The sequence below is a fragment of the Natator depressus genome, chromosome 11, assembly GCF_965152275.1.
Source record: "Natator depressus isolate rNatDep1 chromosome 11, rNatDep2.hap1, whole genome shotgun sequence".
NCBI lineage: Eukaryota > Metazoa > Chordata > Testudines > Cheloniidae > Natator > Natator depressus.
Genome location: NC_134244.1, coordinates 14877647 through 14892427, shown reverse-complemented (window position 1 = coordinate 14892427; position 14781 = coordinate 14877647). Strand labels below are relative to the sequence as shown.

The 14781-nt window shown below is 39.6% G+C and overlaps 1 protein-coding gene across 4 annotated transcripts in view; it reads right to left on the bottom strand.

Moving 5' to 3' along the window:
* Window positions 1-14781, bottom strand: part of CCDC93 (CCC complex scaffolding subunit CCDC93) — a 104571-nt gene that overhangs the window by 1873 nt on the left and 87917 nt on the right. For 2 of the 4 annotated variants that reach the window (XM_074967222.1, XM_074967223.1), the window contains 4 exons: window positions 11808-11845; window positions 10117-10201; window positions 2810-2923; window positions 2049-2119 (listed from right to left, as the gene is read on the bottom strand). In XM_074967222.1, coding sequence (XP_074823323.1) covers window positions 2049-2119; window positions 2810-2923; window positions 10117-10201; window positions 11808-11845 — 308 coding nt within the window. The remainder of the gene's footprint in view (window positions 1-2048; window positions 2120-2809; window positions 2924-10116; window positions 10202-11807; window positions 11846-14781) is intronic. The other 2 variants (XM_074967224.1, XM_074967225.1) reach the window with 1 other exon arrangement.

The window sequence follows — 14781 nt, the reverse complement described above, 5'->3', positions numbered from 1 at the left end:
CATCATCAAGACTAAGCCTCCTACATTGTGAGAGCTGACAAGGAGAAATGCAAAAGGAATCTCCATTTGTCTCTTTAGGGCAACTTTATAGCTCCTTTGGTGACACAAAAAGGACACACTAACATGGGTCAGAGTGGAGCCCAAAGTATGGTTATGAAGTGACTAAGTGACAGTGACATCATCTAACTAGTGATTTAAGCCTTCTGACTTTAGTGACAAAAATGATTTTACTAGTTTTTGTGCCTGCCTGCTCTGCAATCCAAGGCAACCCAGAGTGAGTTTGAGTTTTTTTGATCCATGAAATCAATAGAATTGTTAACTTGGTTCCAATGGCAGGATCATTATTACAGGCGATGATGCACAAGGCAGAAGGAATCTAGCTTTATGGTCAGTCCCAAATTGAGTTTATGGTGCTGGTAGTTATGAAATCCATCGTTTTCCTTATAAACCAAACTAATTTGAAATGAAGGTCATTGATACCTGATCTGGAATCCTGCAATGCCTTTTTGCACAAAGTCTATTCTTAGAGAACTACTACAGCAAGGTCAAGAATTATGAACATGTTTTCTGTTCCCAGTAAAGTTACCATTATCTTCCAGGAGACAAAACAGGACATGCCAGGGTGTGGAAATTCCTTCAGAAGATAACTGATAAGGAGGGATTTTTTCACTCTCCACAGAAACTTAATTGCTAGAGAGGATGGAAACTCCTACCATAGTCATAAAAATTGCTAAGCAGCTTGTCAGTCTCCCAGAGATATGTGATGCAAGGCAGGGAAAATAACCCAGCACACCAGGACAGATTAGAGAAAGCAGCCTTTTCTAATACGCAAACCGCAAAGCTCTTTTGCACAGCAGTGCTATTTTGGCATTTGCTCTCAAAGAGACAATAATTAACAGAAGCACTGGGAAGGCTAAATCAATGAAATATTAATAGTACTTCTGCAATGTTTAGATGACAAGACCGTGCATTTCCTCTATTATTTTACTAGAGAAAAAATACACACAGTGCAGACAGTGTCACACAATTTAAGAACTTCTACATAAATTGCAGTATCAGAACCTCTACAAAAACCTACTACTCTTCCCCTCTTTTCTTCAAAAGACAGATTTTCATGCCACAAAAGGCTATATATGTTAACAATATTCCTATTTATTACTGTAACAACTGCCACCGGGAAACACGGACAAGACTAGTGCCCTTCATACAGAGACAGCTCCTTGCACACATCTTTATCACCTCCATACTGCACTAGAGTCCCTTTTATGGGTTTCCAAAAAAGATTCCATTAGACAACTGCAGTCTATTCAAAAGCTTTGATATCAGTCCATAATTAAAATTTCTTGTACTGTTACCTGAACGATTAAAGAATCGCTGAGTATTTGAAACACACTCCGGCCCATCCTCTGTATTATATATAATCCTTGTCAACTATGAAAGAAATCCCCAAGTCCAAGAACATTGAGGAAGTCAGGATGCCCTATCTTTGTCAATATGAAACACTGAACATATCTGGTACAGATCATCATCATGGCATGTCCCACTGCCAAAATGTTATGTAAACTGAGAAATCATAAATTATGACATGCAAGAGAATGCAAATTTAAATTTTGAATTGCCTCACCTTCCGTTTTCATAAATTACAATTTCCATGTTAATTCCATTATAGAGAAATCACATTCACTGGTCTACAGTAGCTTCCATACACGGATCTCAAAGCACAACAGCTCAGTGGACTAGCTAAATAGTATACCCATTTTACAGAAGGGTTACGTGCTGGAGCAAACCTATACCTTCGTCCACTGTCAGTGCTACATGGAAGACTCACTAATCCACTTCCTAAAACGTGCCATGCCTCCCAGCATCCATTCCTGTGTATCTGACAAGTCTTTCAAGCATATCATCCAGGATCAGCACTCAAAGAATTTACAATCAATACACAGGATGAGACAACAATCTACACATAGAATGATACAATAATAGATGGATAAAAAAATCTCTTTTTCTATGGATTAAGACAAGATAAATGTTGAAGCAATCCTCATTACCTAAAGGAACAGATGTTGTTACTGTTCGTTAAAAACAAATCCTTGACTGATCCACTATGACATGCACATGTCTAAAAAAAAAGAGTAGATCATTAAAACTTAACTCTTCATGATGGGATTTTCAAAAAGTGTTGCCCTAATTCTGCATCTATTGAAGTCAATGGTAAAAACACCATTGACTTCAGTGGGAGCAGAGCAGGTCAACAAGTGCTTCTGAAAATCTCACTACCTCCAACCAGCGAGGAAGACTGCCTTCAACTTACAAGCAAATCAGGCCTGTTCTAATAATTAATTAAAATATTTGTAATTGGAAACCAATCTGCATCCCTGTACCAGGGTTCTTCTCAATGAGATTTTAATGAGCTGAATGATGAACTTTTCAAAAATCACAGTTTATAGGCCAAAGAAAGATCTTTTGCTCCACCCCTACTACAAGAGTTCCAGGAATAAAGACCAGTTCTCTCCAATAATAGGAAGTGAATTGGAAAGATGACTGGGGGCTTCCTGAAAGATTAACCCTCTCCTTTGGTTTGACTCAGAGGTAGATAACCCAAAGGAGGCTTGTGAAAGTTATCTGACGTGAAAGTGTTTCTTGGCAAGCCAACGCATCTACACATTTGCCTGTTAACGATCGGAAGATTTGTGATCCATCTCAAAGTGACCACTTTTCAGCAGGATGGCTTTTAAGATTATTCTTAAACACACCAGTTGTTTTACTGGCTCAAATTCTCTCTACCCAATACAAACAAAAATGCTCTTACCTCTTTAAATTCTTTCACCGTTTTAAAGTAAAGCCTCTGTTTCTCTAGCAGTTCCAGGTATTCATCATTTAACTGGTCTCTTCGCATTTTGTTTTCTTGTTTCTTCTTTTCTATCTGTTTTTAATGTGCACAAAGAATGAAAGACCATGTACTATATAAGTACCAGAAACACCAAATACATTTCCAAGTAGACAGAGAAAGATACTTCACAAAAGACACATAATGGACTTGGCTGATTCCTTCAATGCAATAAATATTTAGACCTAGATCTTGCAAAGACTTATTTTGAGTCAATGGAATTACAGTGCACATGTTGAGCATGCATAAGTCTTTGTGAGATCAGGACCTTATTTACAGAATAGCATTCAAATATGGCAGACAATTTACTGAAATTAAAATTACAGGTGAGAAGAGCACCCAAAATATTTGTACAACAAAAAGTTATTGATGCAGTAGTGAAGGTTTGATTTGGCATCTAAGGTGATTGCCTCCATCATCTATTAACTTTGGAAAATCATACACTAATCTGGCAAATTTAACAGAAAAATTCAACTACTCAATCTAAGAGTCAGGAACAAAAAGTTTTAGATAAGTACTCTGACATTTTTAATGCAAGTATTTTATTACTTGATGCTTTCTGTCTCCAGCCAATGACTCCAGATGGTGTGTTGTAAGTAAAAAATGAACCCGCATTTAAAAATATAACATTCTTCATGTTCCAAATATAGCCTGTATATAGTATTTCTATCTTGTCTGTTCCTGTGGGAGACACTGGGGCTGATTCTCCACTGCCTTATGTAGTCATATACTCCTGTTCAAAGGGGGTGTGCAATGCTGTCATTCTGATTTGGTAGCAGTTTGCACAGAAGAAAGGGATCACACAAGATTCCAGGCACTGGAGAACTGGGCCTATAAATGGAGAATATCCATTTGGAGAAATTCATCACAGAGGTATTTTCTACTGCTATAAAGCATTAACGTGAGCTGTTTGGGAAGCACCTGCAATTTGTTATTCCAAAACAAAGAACCAGGGTGCTCCCTGAAGAGACACCCTATCAAAACACACTGTAAACCAAACACACTGGTAGTTCATGTTGAAAAGCTGCATTCTGAGTTCCCAGCACCTAAGGCAGAGTGAAGAGGATCAGTGCTAGTGGCTTCGCACTTGGTGTACATAAACAAAAGCAGATAGGCTCCGCTGGGAGTACTACTGGAGGGAGACAAAAAACTCCTCCTGCCTTTAGCACAATGGAGCAGTCTGCTGCTTGTCTTCTGAAGTACATCTCTTAGCAAAGAGAAGGGCAAAGAATATTCAGTCAAGTGAAAAACCCTGCTGCACTGACTATGTCTATCCCTCTCCTGCTCAAATCCCTCATAACCGGTTTCCTTCCTCAATCTCGCCAGCAAGGACTTGCACTCCCCTCATCGAACCTTGAACATTTAATGTAAAATAATTTTTTTAAAAATATTTCATTTATTAATGAAAACAAGGAGAAACTAATATGATATGAACAAACTTAAACTTCCATCATCCCTCCTTTGCCCAATACCTCTCCTTGTGGCTGGTCATGTCAAATCTAAACTTGACTCTTCAGGGCAGGGACTGTACCTGTAGGGTCTCATGACGATAACTCTAAGGCATTACATACAAATGCTCATTAACAAATATGTACTAATGCATGGTCAGTATAGCAAGCACATTTTTGGTGATCAACAAAGAAATAACCGGTGAGATTTTTATTTATATTAAGGCCCCCTTAAAACTGCTCCGGCAGTGTAGAGACTCCTTAAAATAAGAATAAAATTATATTTATACCCATTTTAAGGCATCTGTATCTGACACTAGAGTGACTTTAGCATCAGCAAGAATCAGGCCCAACACATTTAAGTTAAGAACTTTTCATTTCAAAGCTAGAGAAAATCTAAATTCAGACTCTTGGGAAAGGCTGACTGTGGATCAAGTGGTGAAAAAGTTCAGGGGGCAGGAAAATCTGCTGAAACTGGTTTGAGAGAGAGAGAGAGCGCGCGCGCACACACCCTTCCCTGTGAAGGGAGAGAGCGTGAACACCCTTCTATGTGCAGCTAATTTGCCTGTCCAAAGAAGTAAGGCAAGAAGCTTCTGCTAGGTGAGGGATCAATATAAAAACCAAGAGGTGAAGAATGAGTATTTTATACAGGTCCTTTGCCATCTCGGAACCTCTTTAGTCTGAAAGAATTCTTGTTCAAAGAGATGTTTGTTATCGACCTACTCATGGAGTCACGAGCCTAAGACCCATTGCTGCTCTTGAGAGCACACACTAACATCCTAAAGCAAAACACCGTTCTAAAGATATAATCCCCTTTGCAAAGGATGGATGAGAAGCACCTGTTGCTGCTAATTCTTTCACGTTTTTTAAAACGGGCAGAATAAGAAGTACCTGGGAAAATGGTTTCTAGATTGCTAGCCCTACATGAATCCTTCTGATGAATGGGAGAAAGTGTGCACAGGCATTTCTGATGCCTCTTAATTCCAGAAGGTTGATATGCCATACAGCTTCCATGGGGGATCATTTACCTGAACTCTATGGCTGTTTAGATGGGCTTCTCAGCTTATCAGAGAGGCATCTGTTATCAGTGCTGGGGGGTAAGGGAGGGGGTGGATTCCTGCACAGACACTGGATGGATCTTTCAAACATTCCAGGGAATGTTTGACCTGGAGGGTATCCACAATGGCGTGCTTAGCCTGTCCTTGTTTGGCATGTAAACAGATCTGAGCCATGTCTGTAGACACTTCATGTGTCATCAGGCGTGAGATGTCACAAATGTGCATGCTGCCATGTGCCCAAGAAGCTAAAGGCAATTTCTGGCTGATGTTTGTGGGCTGTCCTGAACTGTCTCTATGATACTGGTCAGGATGTTGAATCTGTACATCAGGAGGAACGCTCTTACTTGCACTGCATCGCGTTCAACTCAAAACACTGTACTGGAGTTAAGGTCAATTTCTGGATATTGAGTTGTAGACCCAGTTGCACAAATATGCGCATAGTCCTTTGGGTGGCGTGTCAGGCATCTTTGAAGGAACGAACCTTGAGACGGTGTTCTCCAGATATGGGTAAATAACGATACTTAATGTTCATAGATGTGCTGCTACTCCGGAGAGAACTTTAGAAAATACTGTGGGTGCAGATGAGAAGCGGAATGGAAGTACTCTATTCTGGTAGTGGTCCTGCCCAAAGGTATATTGGAGGAATCTTCGGTGGAATGATAGGACTGAGATGTGGATGAATCCAGCAGGTGGTTGGACTAGATGACCTCCTGAGGTCCCTTCCAACCCTGATATTCTATGATGATTCTATGAAGGCATCCTGTAGGTCAAGGACCAAGAACCATTCTCCCTGATCTAGGAATGGAATAATTGCTGCTAGTGTTATCCTGAATCTTTGCGCCTGTTTAGTGCTCTTTGATCTAATATGGGTCTCCAACCTCCTTGTCTTTTGGGGATCAGGAAATATTTGGAAAAAAAGCCTCTGCCTCTGAGGTGAGCAGAAACTGGTTCTATCGCCCCTAGGCATAGCAGGTGATTTATTTCCTGATGTAACAGTCTCTTGTGAGAAAGGTCCCTGAAAAGTAACAGGGAGGGAGGGAGCTGAAGTGCATAAAGTAACCCTTGGAAATGATCTCCAAGACTCATTTGTCAGAAGTGATGTTTTCCCAATTCCGGAGAAAGAGAGCGAGGCGACACCCGAAGGAATGTGGAAGGTCTGTGTGTTGCAGCCGTTGTCGTAAGGAGTGGCTGACTGGGGCCTCGACCAAGGCAAAACAACTGGTGTTTTGAGGTCAAGGGCTGAGATGTTGAAAACTGGGAGGCTGACGGTTTCTCCTTTTGCATCGTAAGTCTCTTTCATTGTGGCTTGTAGTATCACTGTGGTGGGAGGAACTGGCGTGGTTGGGATCTGTGAGATGGTTGTGAACTAAATTTTTTTTTCTGCCCTAGTGTGTAGATTCCTAGAGAGCACAGCGTGGCTCTGGAATCCTTTAAAGTGTGAAGTGATGCATCAGTCTTCGGAGCCCCGGTACTGAATAGCGGGGACTCTGCTGTCTCCACAATCATAAGGTCCCTAGAAAAGCGAAACTCCTGTGGTACTGTCGTTGTGATTGGTACCATCAGAGATTGTCAGTACTGACAATCTTTTATGGGATGCATGGTCTGAAGAGAGTTGTTTTGAGGTGGTTGGTGCTGAGGACTTCTCCGTCAGTACTACTAAGGTCTCTGCTCTCGTCTTTGGCAGCAGTGCCACTGCTTCAGAGCCAGTGCCCTTCAGGTCTTTAGGCACTGCAGTGGAACTTGTTTACCGAGGATCCCTGTGTCTTCTTAATACAGCATTTTGCAGCTGCTGGTGCCGAGGTGACCAATCGTGCCAGGGATCTCCACTGGCTGGTCAGGAGGTCAGTTTGAGGGCTTGCAGCCCTCTTTTTGGAGGCTTGTGAGGGGAGTCAGAAGGTTTTCTCTCAGCTCTCCCTCCCTAGAAATTGAAGGCTCTGGGGATGATCTCTGCCATGGAAAGGATTCAGGACCAGAGTCGGACGCTGGTTTAAAAGCACCCTCTATGAGGAGGAGTTTTAACTTTAACTCCTGGTTCGTTCGGGATCTAGCCTTCAATTGCTGGCAGAAGGTGCACTTTGGTGGGATGTGAGCCTCTCCAAGGCACCAGACGCAGTGGGAGTGTCTGTCCATAACTGGTATTGCCCCCCTACAGGAGAGGCACAGTTTAAACCAGAAGAGCTGGGCAAAAAAAGTGGGGGGAGAACAGGGAGAAAGAACCATTTTGGGGGGGAAACTTAAAAGAGAAGCTCTAGAAATGCTACAAAAATAAATGGAAACTCTATAACAAGCTACAAAACAAAACACTATCAATTATAATGAAAATGAGGTAAGCAAACTGGACTGCTACTCATTGCAACTCAGGCCAAGGGCGGTTGAGAAGGAACTAAGTGTGGTTCGCCCATGCAACGCTAGTTAGCCGCGAGGCAGAGAGAGTGCATGTGCATGACAAATGGACACTGCTACCTAAAATCTTCCATCAGAGGTGCAGGGTCACAGATATACCTACAGTGGAGCACCCATAGGGACACTACTCGAAGAACCCGCAAATTCTCACACTGGCTCGGCAGGAGAGCATGGAGGAGTTGAAGGTGGGGAGACAGGCCTGCAAAGCCATCTCCAGGGGCAACGACCCTTTACCATGCCCAATCTTTATCCCAATATGCCTACAGTGGCAGTGAGAAGATTGGCCATTGTTCTGTACCCACTAAACTACTCTTTGAACAATAAGCCATTTTTGTCTCTTTCCTCAGATAATTTCAGTTCTCACAGACTCAAAGGCCAGAAGGGACTATTGTGATCCTCTAGTCTTCCCTCCTGCACATCATTCCTTAATAGGCCCATAACCTCTGGCTGAGTTACTAAAGTCCTCAAATCATGATTTAAAGACTTCAAGTTACAGAGAATCCATCATTTTCTCCAGTTTAAACCACACTCTCACAGAACCCTTCAAGTTTGCTTTTTTCCATTAGACATCTGACAGGTAGGAGGCAGCTATCATGGGGACCTAAGGAGAAAGAATGAGCTCTCGTAGGGCCTTATCCTACTCACAATGGCTTCAATGGCAACACTACCTCTGCCTTCAGTGCAGCAGGACTGAGATCTCAGAGTCTTCTCTCACATAGTGGTTGCAGATGCTGTATTGTCACCAACCAATGATAGTCATCGGACTCTATTTTTTTCTAGATAAGTAAATGGCTGAACTTTTGTTTTCTTAAGTGGAATCAAACAGGAGAGCAGTGGGGGTTCGCCTGGTCTTAAGAGGCTGGGGTCAATTCACAATAGAGGAAGGAAGGAAGGAGTACAAGAGATATCAATAAGGCTCCTTTCCCCTCACTCTCCCATAAAAAAACTTTGATTTTCTCAGCTGTCACCAATTAAACAATTTGCGGAGTAGCAGAGGCGGAGGAAGAACAACTTTGAACAACTGTTGTCATTTTTGGAGTTGTTGCTGCAGCAATTAAGTGTCATTAAAGAGTTTGTCAGCCTTCCAGAACAAACAGGCATAATTACTGCCAACTTCATGAGTAAAAAATATGCTGCTCTGAAATATTTCCATAATCTCCATAAGCGCCTCAAAATCAAATGATCTCAATGGGCTTGCTAATGGAAAATCACACAAAGCAAATAACCAACTTCACTACTGTTTGTGCCATGCAGAATTTGTCCATTCTATTAAAAAACAACTGCTCAAACAATTCGAGGCAATTCACTGCAAATTTTGAAGTCCTGAAACACCTCTCTCCTCCAGGACAGTGGCGAATAATAAATTCTCCATTTTTACAGAAGAGCTTCATGCTAAACTGAACTCCACTGTATCCATGTTCTCTATACATAGGTTTCATCATATTAATATCTGGAAGTCCTTGTGTGGACATTTATCCCAATAACAGAGAAACAGCATGGAGAATCTAACTCTCAATACGTGACATCTGGTCTAGCCTCCTCCCTGATACTCGGTCATGCTTGAGATTTCAAATTAAATAAAGAACAATTATAAAAATCCTAACATCACACATGATTCTTAGTTCTTAAGAATAGAGAATCTCAATGGGTTCACCCACTAGGACCGGTTGACATGGTGTCATTAACTAGGCTAAAACTCACAACTGTTATAACATTATCTGGGGGGAAATCAAGAATACTTTTTTTTAGGTGAAAGGAATAAAGCAAAGATAAAAATAAAATAAAAAAAACTAAGATATCCAAATGGCAATAATTACATTATATTTACAAAGGAACAAGCAACTTCAAAATGTATTCGGGACCAGTGCACAAGACTGCCTATAGGTTCTTCAGTTTCAGCTTTCCTGCTGCTGCCACTGAAGAACAGCCTTAAAGGGACTGGAGAAATGTGCATGAGAGCAGTCCATTGAGGGCCAGACCCCACTGCCATGGACACCAAAGGCCTAACTCCCAACTTCAGTGGCACTGAATCAGGCTATGAGTCCCTATGACTGATCCATATTGTAACACCAAAATCTAATTTAAGTACTGCAACTTGTCTGGAGTGAGATAAGTGCTGGTATAAAGATGCAGTTCTGATCTACTCGCTAAAATTTTAGTTACAGGCTCTTATTTAAGGAAGAGTACAAAATAGAAATGATGAGACTTGTCAGGTGTTTAATTAGTTTGCATCTCATCACACCAATTTTTTTTAACCATCCAGGCTTGTCTGAAATAATTCCAAGCTTCTGCCAAAAAAAACAAGAAGGAACAGTTTAACCTTCATTCGATTCTGTTTAATTCCTTCTACAATCTGCTCCATCTGCCGCAGAAACTGCTCACGAGCACCAGAAGAGGCCATTGCTCTGGAAGAAAAATGGATACTGACTAAGAGGGGAGGGAGTTTGACAAAACAAGAATTTCCTCTACAATTTTTATCTATCCTGCATGTAGAACTTTCAAAATAAACCTAAGCAATATGAATATGTGGGCTTAAAACTACAGCTTTCTGCAAAGTGTAAAGGGATAAAAAGTAGATTCAGACAATCCAAGATAAAAGATAACGGGCCAGATCATCAGCCAGTGTAAACTGTCATTGGTCCACTGGCATATATCACTAACTCTATTAGATCACCCAGTTCATCTCCCTGTCTTGTGCATGATTGCTCCCTTTGCTAGTGTTTTGTGCAGTGATAATAGCTATTAATGGACCAAAAGCATGGTTTCAAAGAAAGTGTTTAGAAAGAGTAGCTCATGTGAAAAGCAGGAATGGATTAGAGGACTGGCATGTCAGTAAGATCTGTAAGCACAGTTTTGTTTTAGTGATTATAATTTACATTTTCTGATTTCATAATTATTTTGGTGTAAAGTACAACAAATGTTATTCTATTCCATGCTTAACTTAAAACTGGTAATTTTAGATAACCACTTTACCTTTAAAAATAAACTGCCCAAGTGAACCGTCAAGAGTATAACTTCCCATTGACTAGAGAGTACTACAATGGAGATCTCACCACTGAACAAAGCAGATCTCTGTACTCTACTTTAGTGGAATGTATCCAATATATTTAGTTTGTTTGTTACAATTAACAAGTTAAAAATGTTTCTGTTATAGTTAGAGGTGGTTGCTTGTCATGGCAAGAAAATGGTCGGAGTCGACACATGGCTTTATCAGGATAACAAAAGCAAAGGGTTCAAATTCATAGGAAAATTTAAAAAGTCATGATTGCATTATGATGAGCAAAATATGTCATGCGCTAAAATATCAAGCTATTATCAAGCTATTGAATAACAGAATAATAGTTCAGAACTATTTAACACCCTAGTTTCTCTCCCATTCTTCACTTTACTGGACAAAGATAGAAGTACATTTGTAAAAATTCACGTCGGAGTATTGCTCAACAGGCTGAAGGGTGAAACCCTGGCCACACTGAAGTCAATGGCAAAGATTTCACAACGAGACTTCTGTTATCCAACCATCACTTTTTCAACAGAGGTTTGTCATAGAAACTCTAGGCTATGACAAACATATGCCTAAGTTATAGTTAAGAAACGTGTGGAGTCTGTAGTTATTTTCATATGACACAAGCCCAACTTGACAAATACGTCAAACAAGGTTTTTAAAAGTGCCAGTAAGTTAGAAGTATGAAAAAAGTTTTACAATTTAAGTGAGCAATTTAAGCATAATTTAACACAATACAATCCCAAGAGCAAAGTATTAAGATATACATTCCACATGTGTTCTTAAGTAATTATATTACTTCATTTGTGCCAAGGTATAGCATGTGGCTATCAAAAATTACAAAACGTACTGGATCTTACTCAGAACTGGCCATTAAAATTTCAAAATGTATAAAGTTTAAAGATGAATCAAAGTTTTGCAAGCATTTTTGAACAATTTCCACCCCGATTTTGCCAACCAACTATAGATGTATGAGTAGATACCAAGAGCTAATGACTCAAGTTACTTACTGCTGGAAATTATCATGAATTGAGTTCAGCAAGTTAACCTGGTGAAGACAAAAACACATAGCTGAAAATGTACATCTTCCTCTCCAACAGCAACATAGATTTTCAGTTACTTTAAAATGTGATTCAGCTCAGAAAAAAGTCAACTGTATAAAAATGCCATCTTCTTGTTTTGCAGAGCATTACATGAGGCTATCTGCATGTACTGAGAGAGTTACAATCAGCTTACATTACTGAAAAAAACAGTTTTACTGCTTTTCACTCCTGTAAACAAGTGCAGGGTTAAGGGCCTGTTTATTCAGAGAAATCTGCACTGGTGGAAAAGCTGCACCAATGTAAAGCAGGGCTTACATCATAAATGCAGCACATCTGTTATACCTTAACTATATCAATACAACTACACCAGCGAAAAGTCTGCTATATAGGCAGACTTCCCAAACCAAACCACTTGAGGGTTGTACAAATGTCAAGGAGGGCTGAATGTATAACACAATTAAGGTGAACAGGTGTAGTAAGGGGCACCATGTGGCCTGCAGAACTGATATCACTGAAAATAATAGGATACATGAAAGGACCCTGTTTAACTCATGGAGGCCAAACTGTCTTTGCAAGCCTTGAAGTGGAACAAACATCTTTAGTAGTAAAGTAGGCACATTAGACAGGTAAACCATTATATATATGGGATTCCACAATGCAGTTTTCAGAGCAGACCCACACTTTTTCAAAGAGCCTGAATGAAAAAACTGCATTCAAAAGATCTGTTATAGAATGTGTTTCCTTGTGGAAAAAAACTTCACGTAGACATGCAAACCAGGCAACTGGTTGGCACAAATGACACTTTAGACACATGAACTTTCAATCAGAGTTAGGCACCTGTGAACTGTGCTTTTGAAAACTTCCTCCATAGTTACTTGTTTTATTAATACACATTTAAAGGCCCTTTGCAAGCTTGTACCTAACAGCATATGGAACGACTCTTCCATACAAAATGCTAATTGAGACTTGCTTGGGAATCTTATTCTCTCCAACACATTAAGAGAAAAAGAAAATCAGAGGAATGGTTGATGGTATTCTTTATCATAGCTTTGAATAGTTCCTATTAGTCTCCAGTGGACAAGTAGTGAGGTTTTCCAAGGTACGATTTTGCCTTTTGATGACGAATGTTTGAAAATGTGCCATCTGTACTGTAAGAATCCAATTCTGCAAATACTGTACTTAGTGCTTACTAATGCGCATATTCCCAATGGCACAGCAATAAGCACACTGCATGTTAGAGCTTGCTGAATCAGGCCCCAACCCTAATGGATTTAAATTAGTGATTTCAAGAGTATTATTAGCGTGTAGAAATCCTGTTCTTACTACTTAGAGGTTAAGAATACTACCTAGAGGTCAGAATTTTTTTTTTTTTTTTTTAAAACACAAAACTTTTGTTTTGACGAATGGATGTTTTCTGACCAAAAAACCCAACAAAAACCCACAACAACAACTTTCTGCAAGAATATGCCAGTTTCAACAAAACTTTTGGGGAAAGGTTTCTCAGGTCCAGGATAGAATTTCTGGTCAAAACCCAGACCAAGAAACCACCCTAAAATAGCAAATAGCCTGGTGGTTAGGGCACTCACCTGGGATGTGGGAGATGCCGGTTCAAATCACTGGTCTAAATCAAGCAGAGCAAAGACTTGAACCTGAATCTCCCACATGAATGCCTTAATAACCAGGCGCGCGCGAGAGAGAGAGTGATCCTGTTTCTCATTTTTTTTTGTTGAAAAAACTTCAAAATGTCTCATTTTTGTCCCAATGTAGAACAGGAGGAAAAAAAGCCATTTCCCACCCCATTCTACTTCGTTTTCATTGTGTAAATTTCCTCCCTCTTTGATACAATAACTAAAATAGTATATTCTATCCAACTTTGGAAAAAAGGTAAGAAGTCCATCTCTGCTTACTTCTGTCAATACTAACAAACCAAGCCATCCTTAAGGATGGGCCATGTTGTTACATAACTTACATTAATGTATCCTGCAAAATATCTAGCAAATGAAAAAGCAGTATTTCATGACCATGACAGAGAACTATAGGGTTACATTTCATATCTACGAAGTCAGTGGGAAAAATAAGAATTTGAAAGTGGGTTCCCAACAGACATAGCATTTTAAAAATTAATCCTATGCAAATTTTGTAAAAATCAACTGTATGAGCATAGATCCCTTTGATGTCACAATTCCACCCCTAGGAGTGAGTGATTCCATTACTATTTTGAAATCACTCCATACACAGAATACTTCAAGGTTTTTTGTTTTATTTTTTGTAAGAAGAAATACCTTCCAAAGAATCTTAAGAAAACCAAGACCCAAAAGGGTAAAGGGACATTTGGTTTATAGGATATTAATACAAAATATTTGTTCATTGAAGCCTTTTTTCTAGAACAAGAAAACTGAAACCATATTGTACATTTTTGACATCAAAAACCACTTAGACATCTCTTGAGATTAGCATAATCCATTGGAAACCCTTGATGTATGTTATGGCTGCCTTTTAAAATTGCATTCATAAGTATACAGTTAGGGTAAAAGTAAAACTCTTCTCACAGTTTGTACTTTTAAGTATTGAGTCACTTTGAGCAAAATTACTCCAGGTTTCATTTCAATATTTTTACAAAAGAAAAGAGACTATTAGCCTTGATATACATTATTTAACAATCAAGCACTTCTGGTCTAAAATCTGTCACCTCTGTCTTTAGTAGGTTCATTTCTATTTCAGAAGCAATCAGTGAAAAGAGATTAGTTTGTACGCCTGTACCCTCAGTAAATGTTACAAAAATCTGCAGTAAAGTCTAATCCACAGACGACATTAAAGCAATATCATGAGTTTCATAGCTGCTACTTAATGTGCCATGCTAAATAAAGAATATGTGATTCGCAAATTGTCTCTTCGTTTAGAATAGTGAACAACAGAATCATTCAGGCAAATAAAATGGATA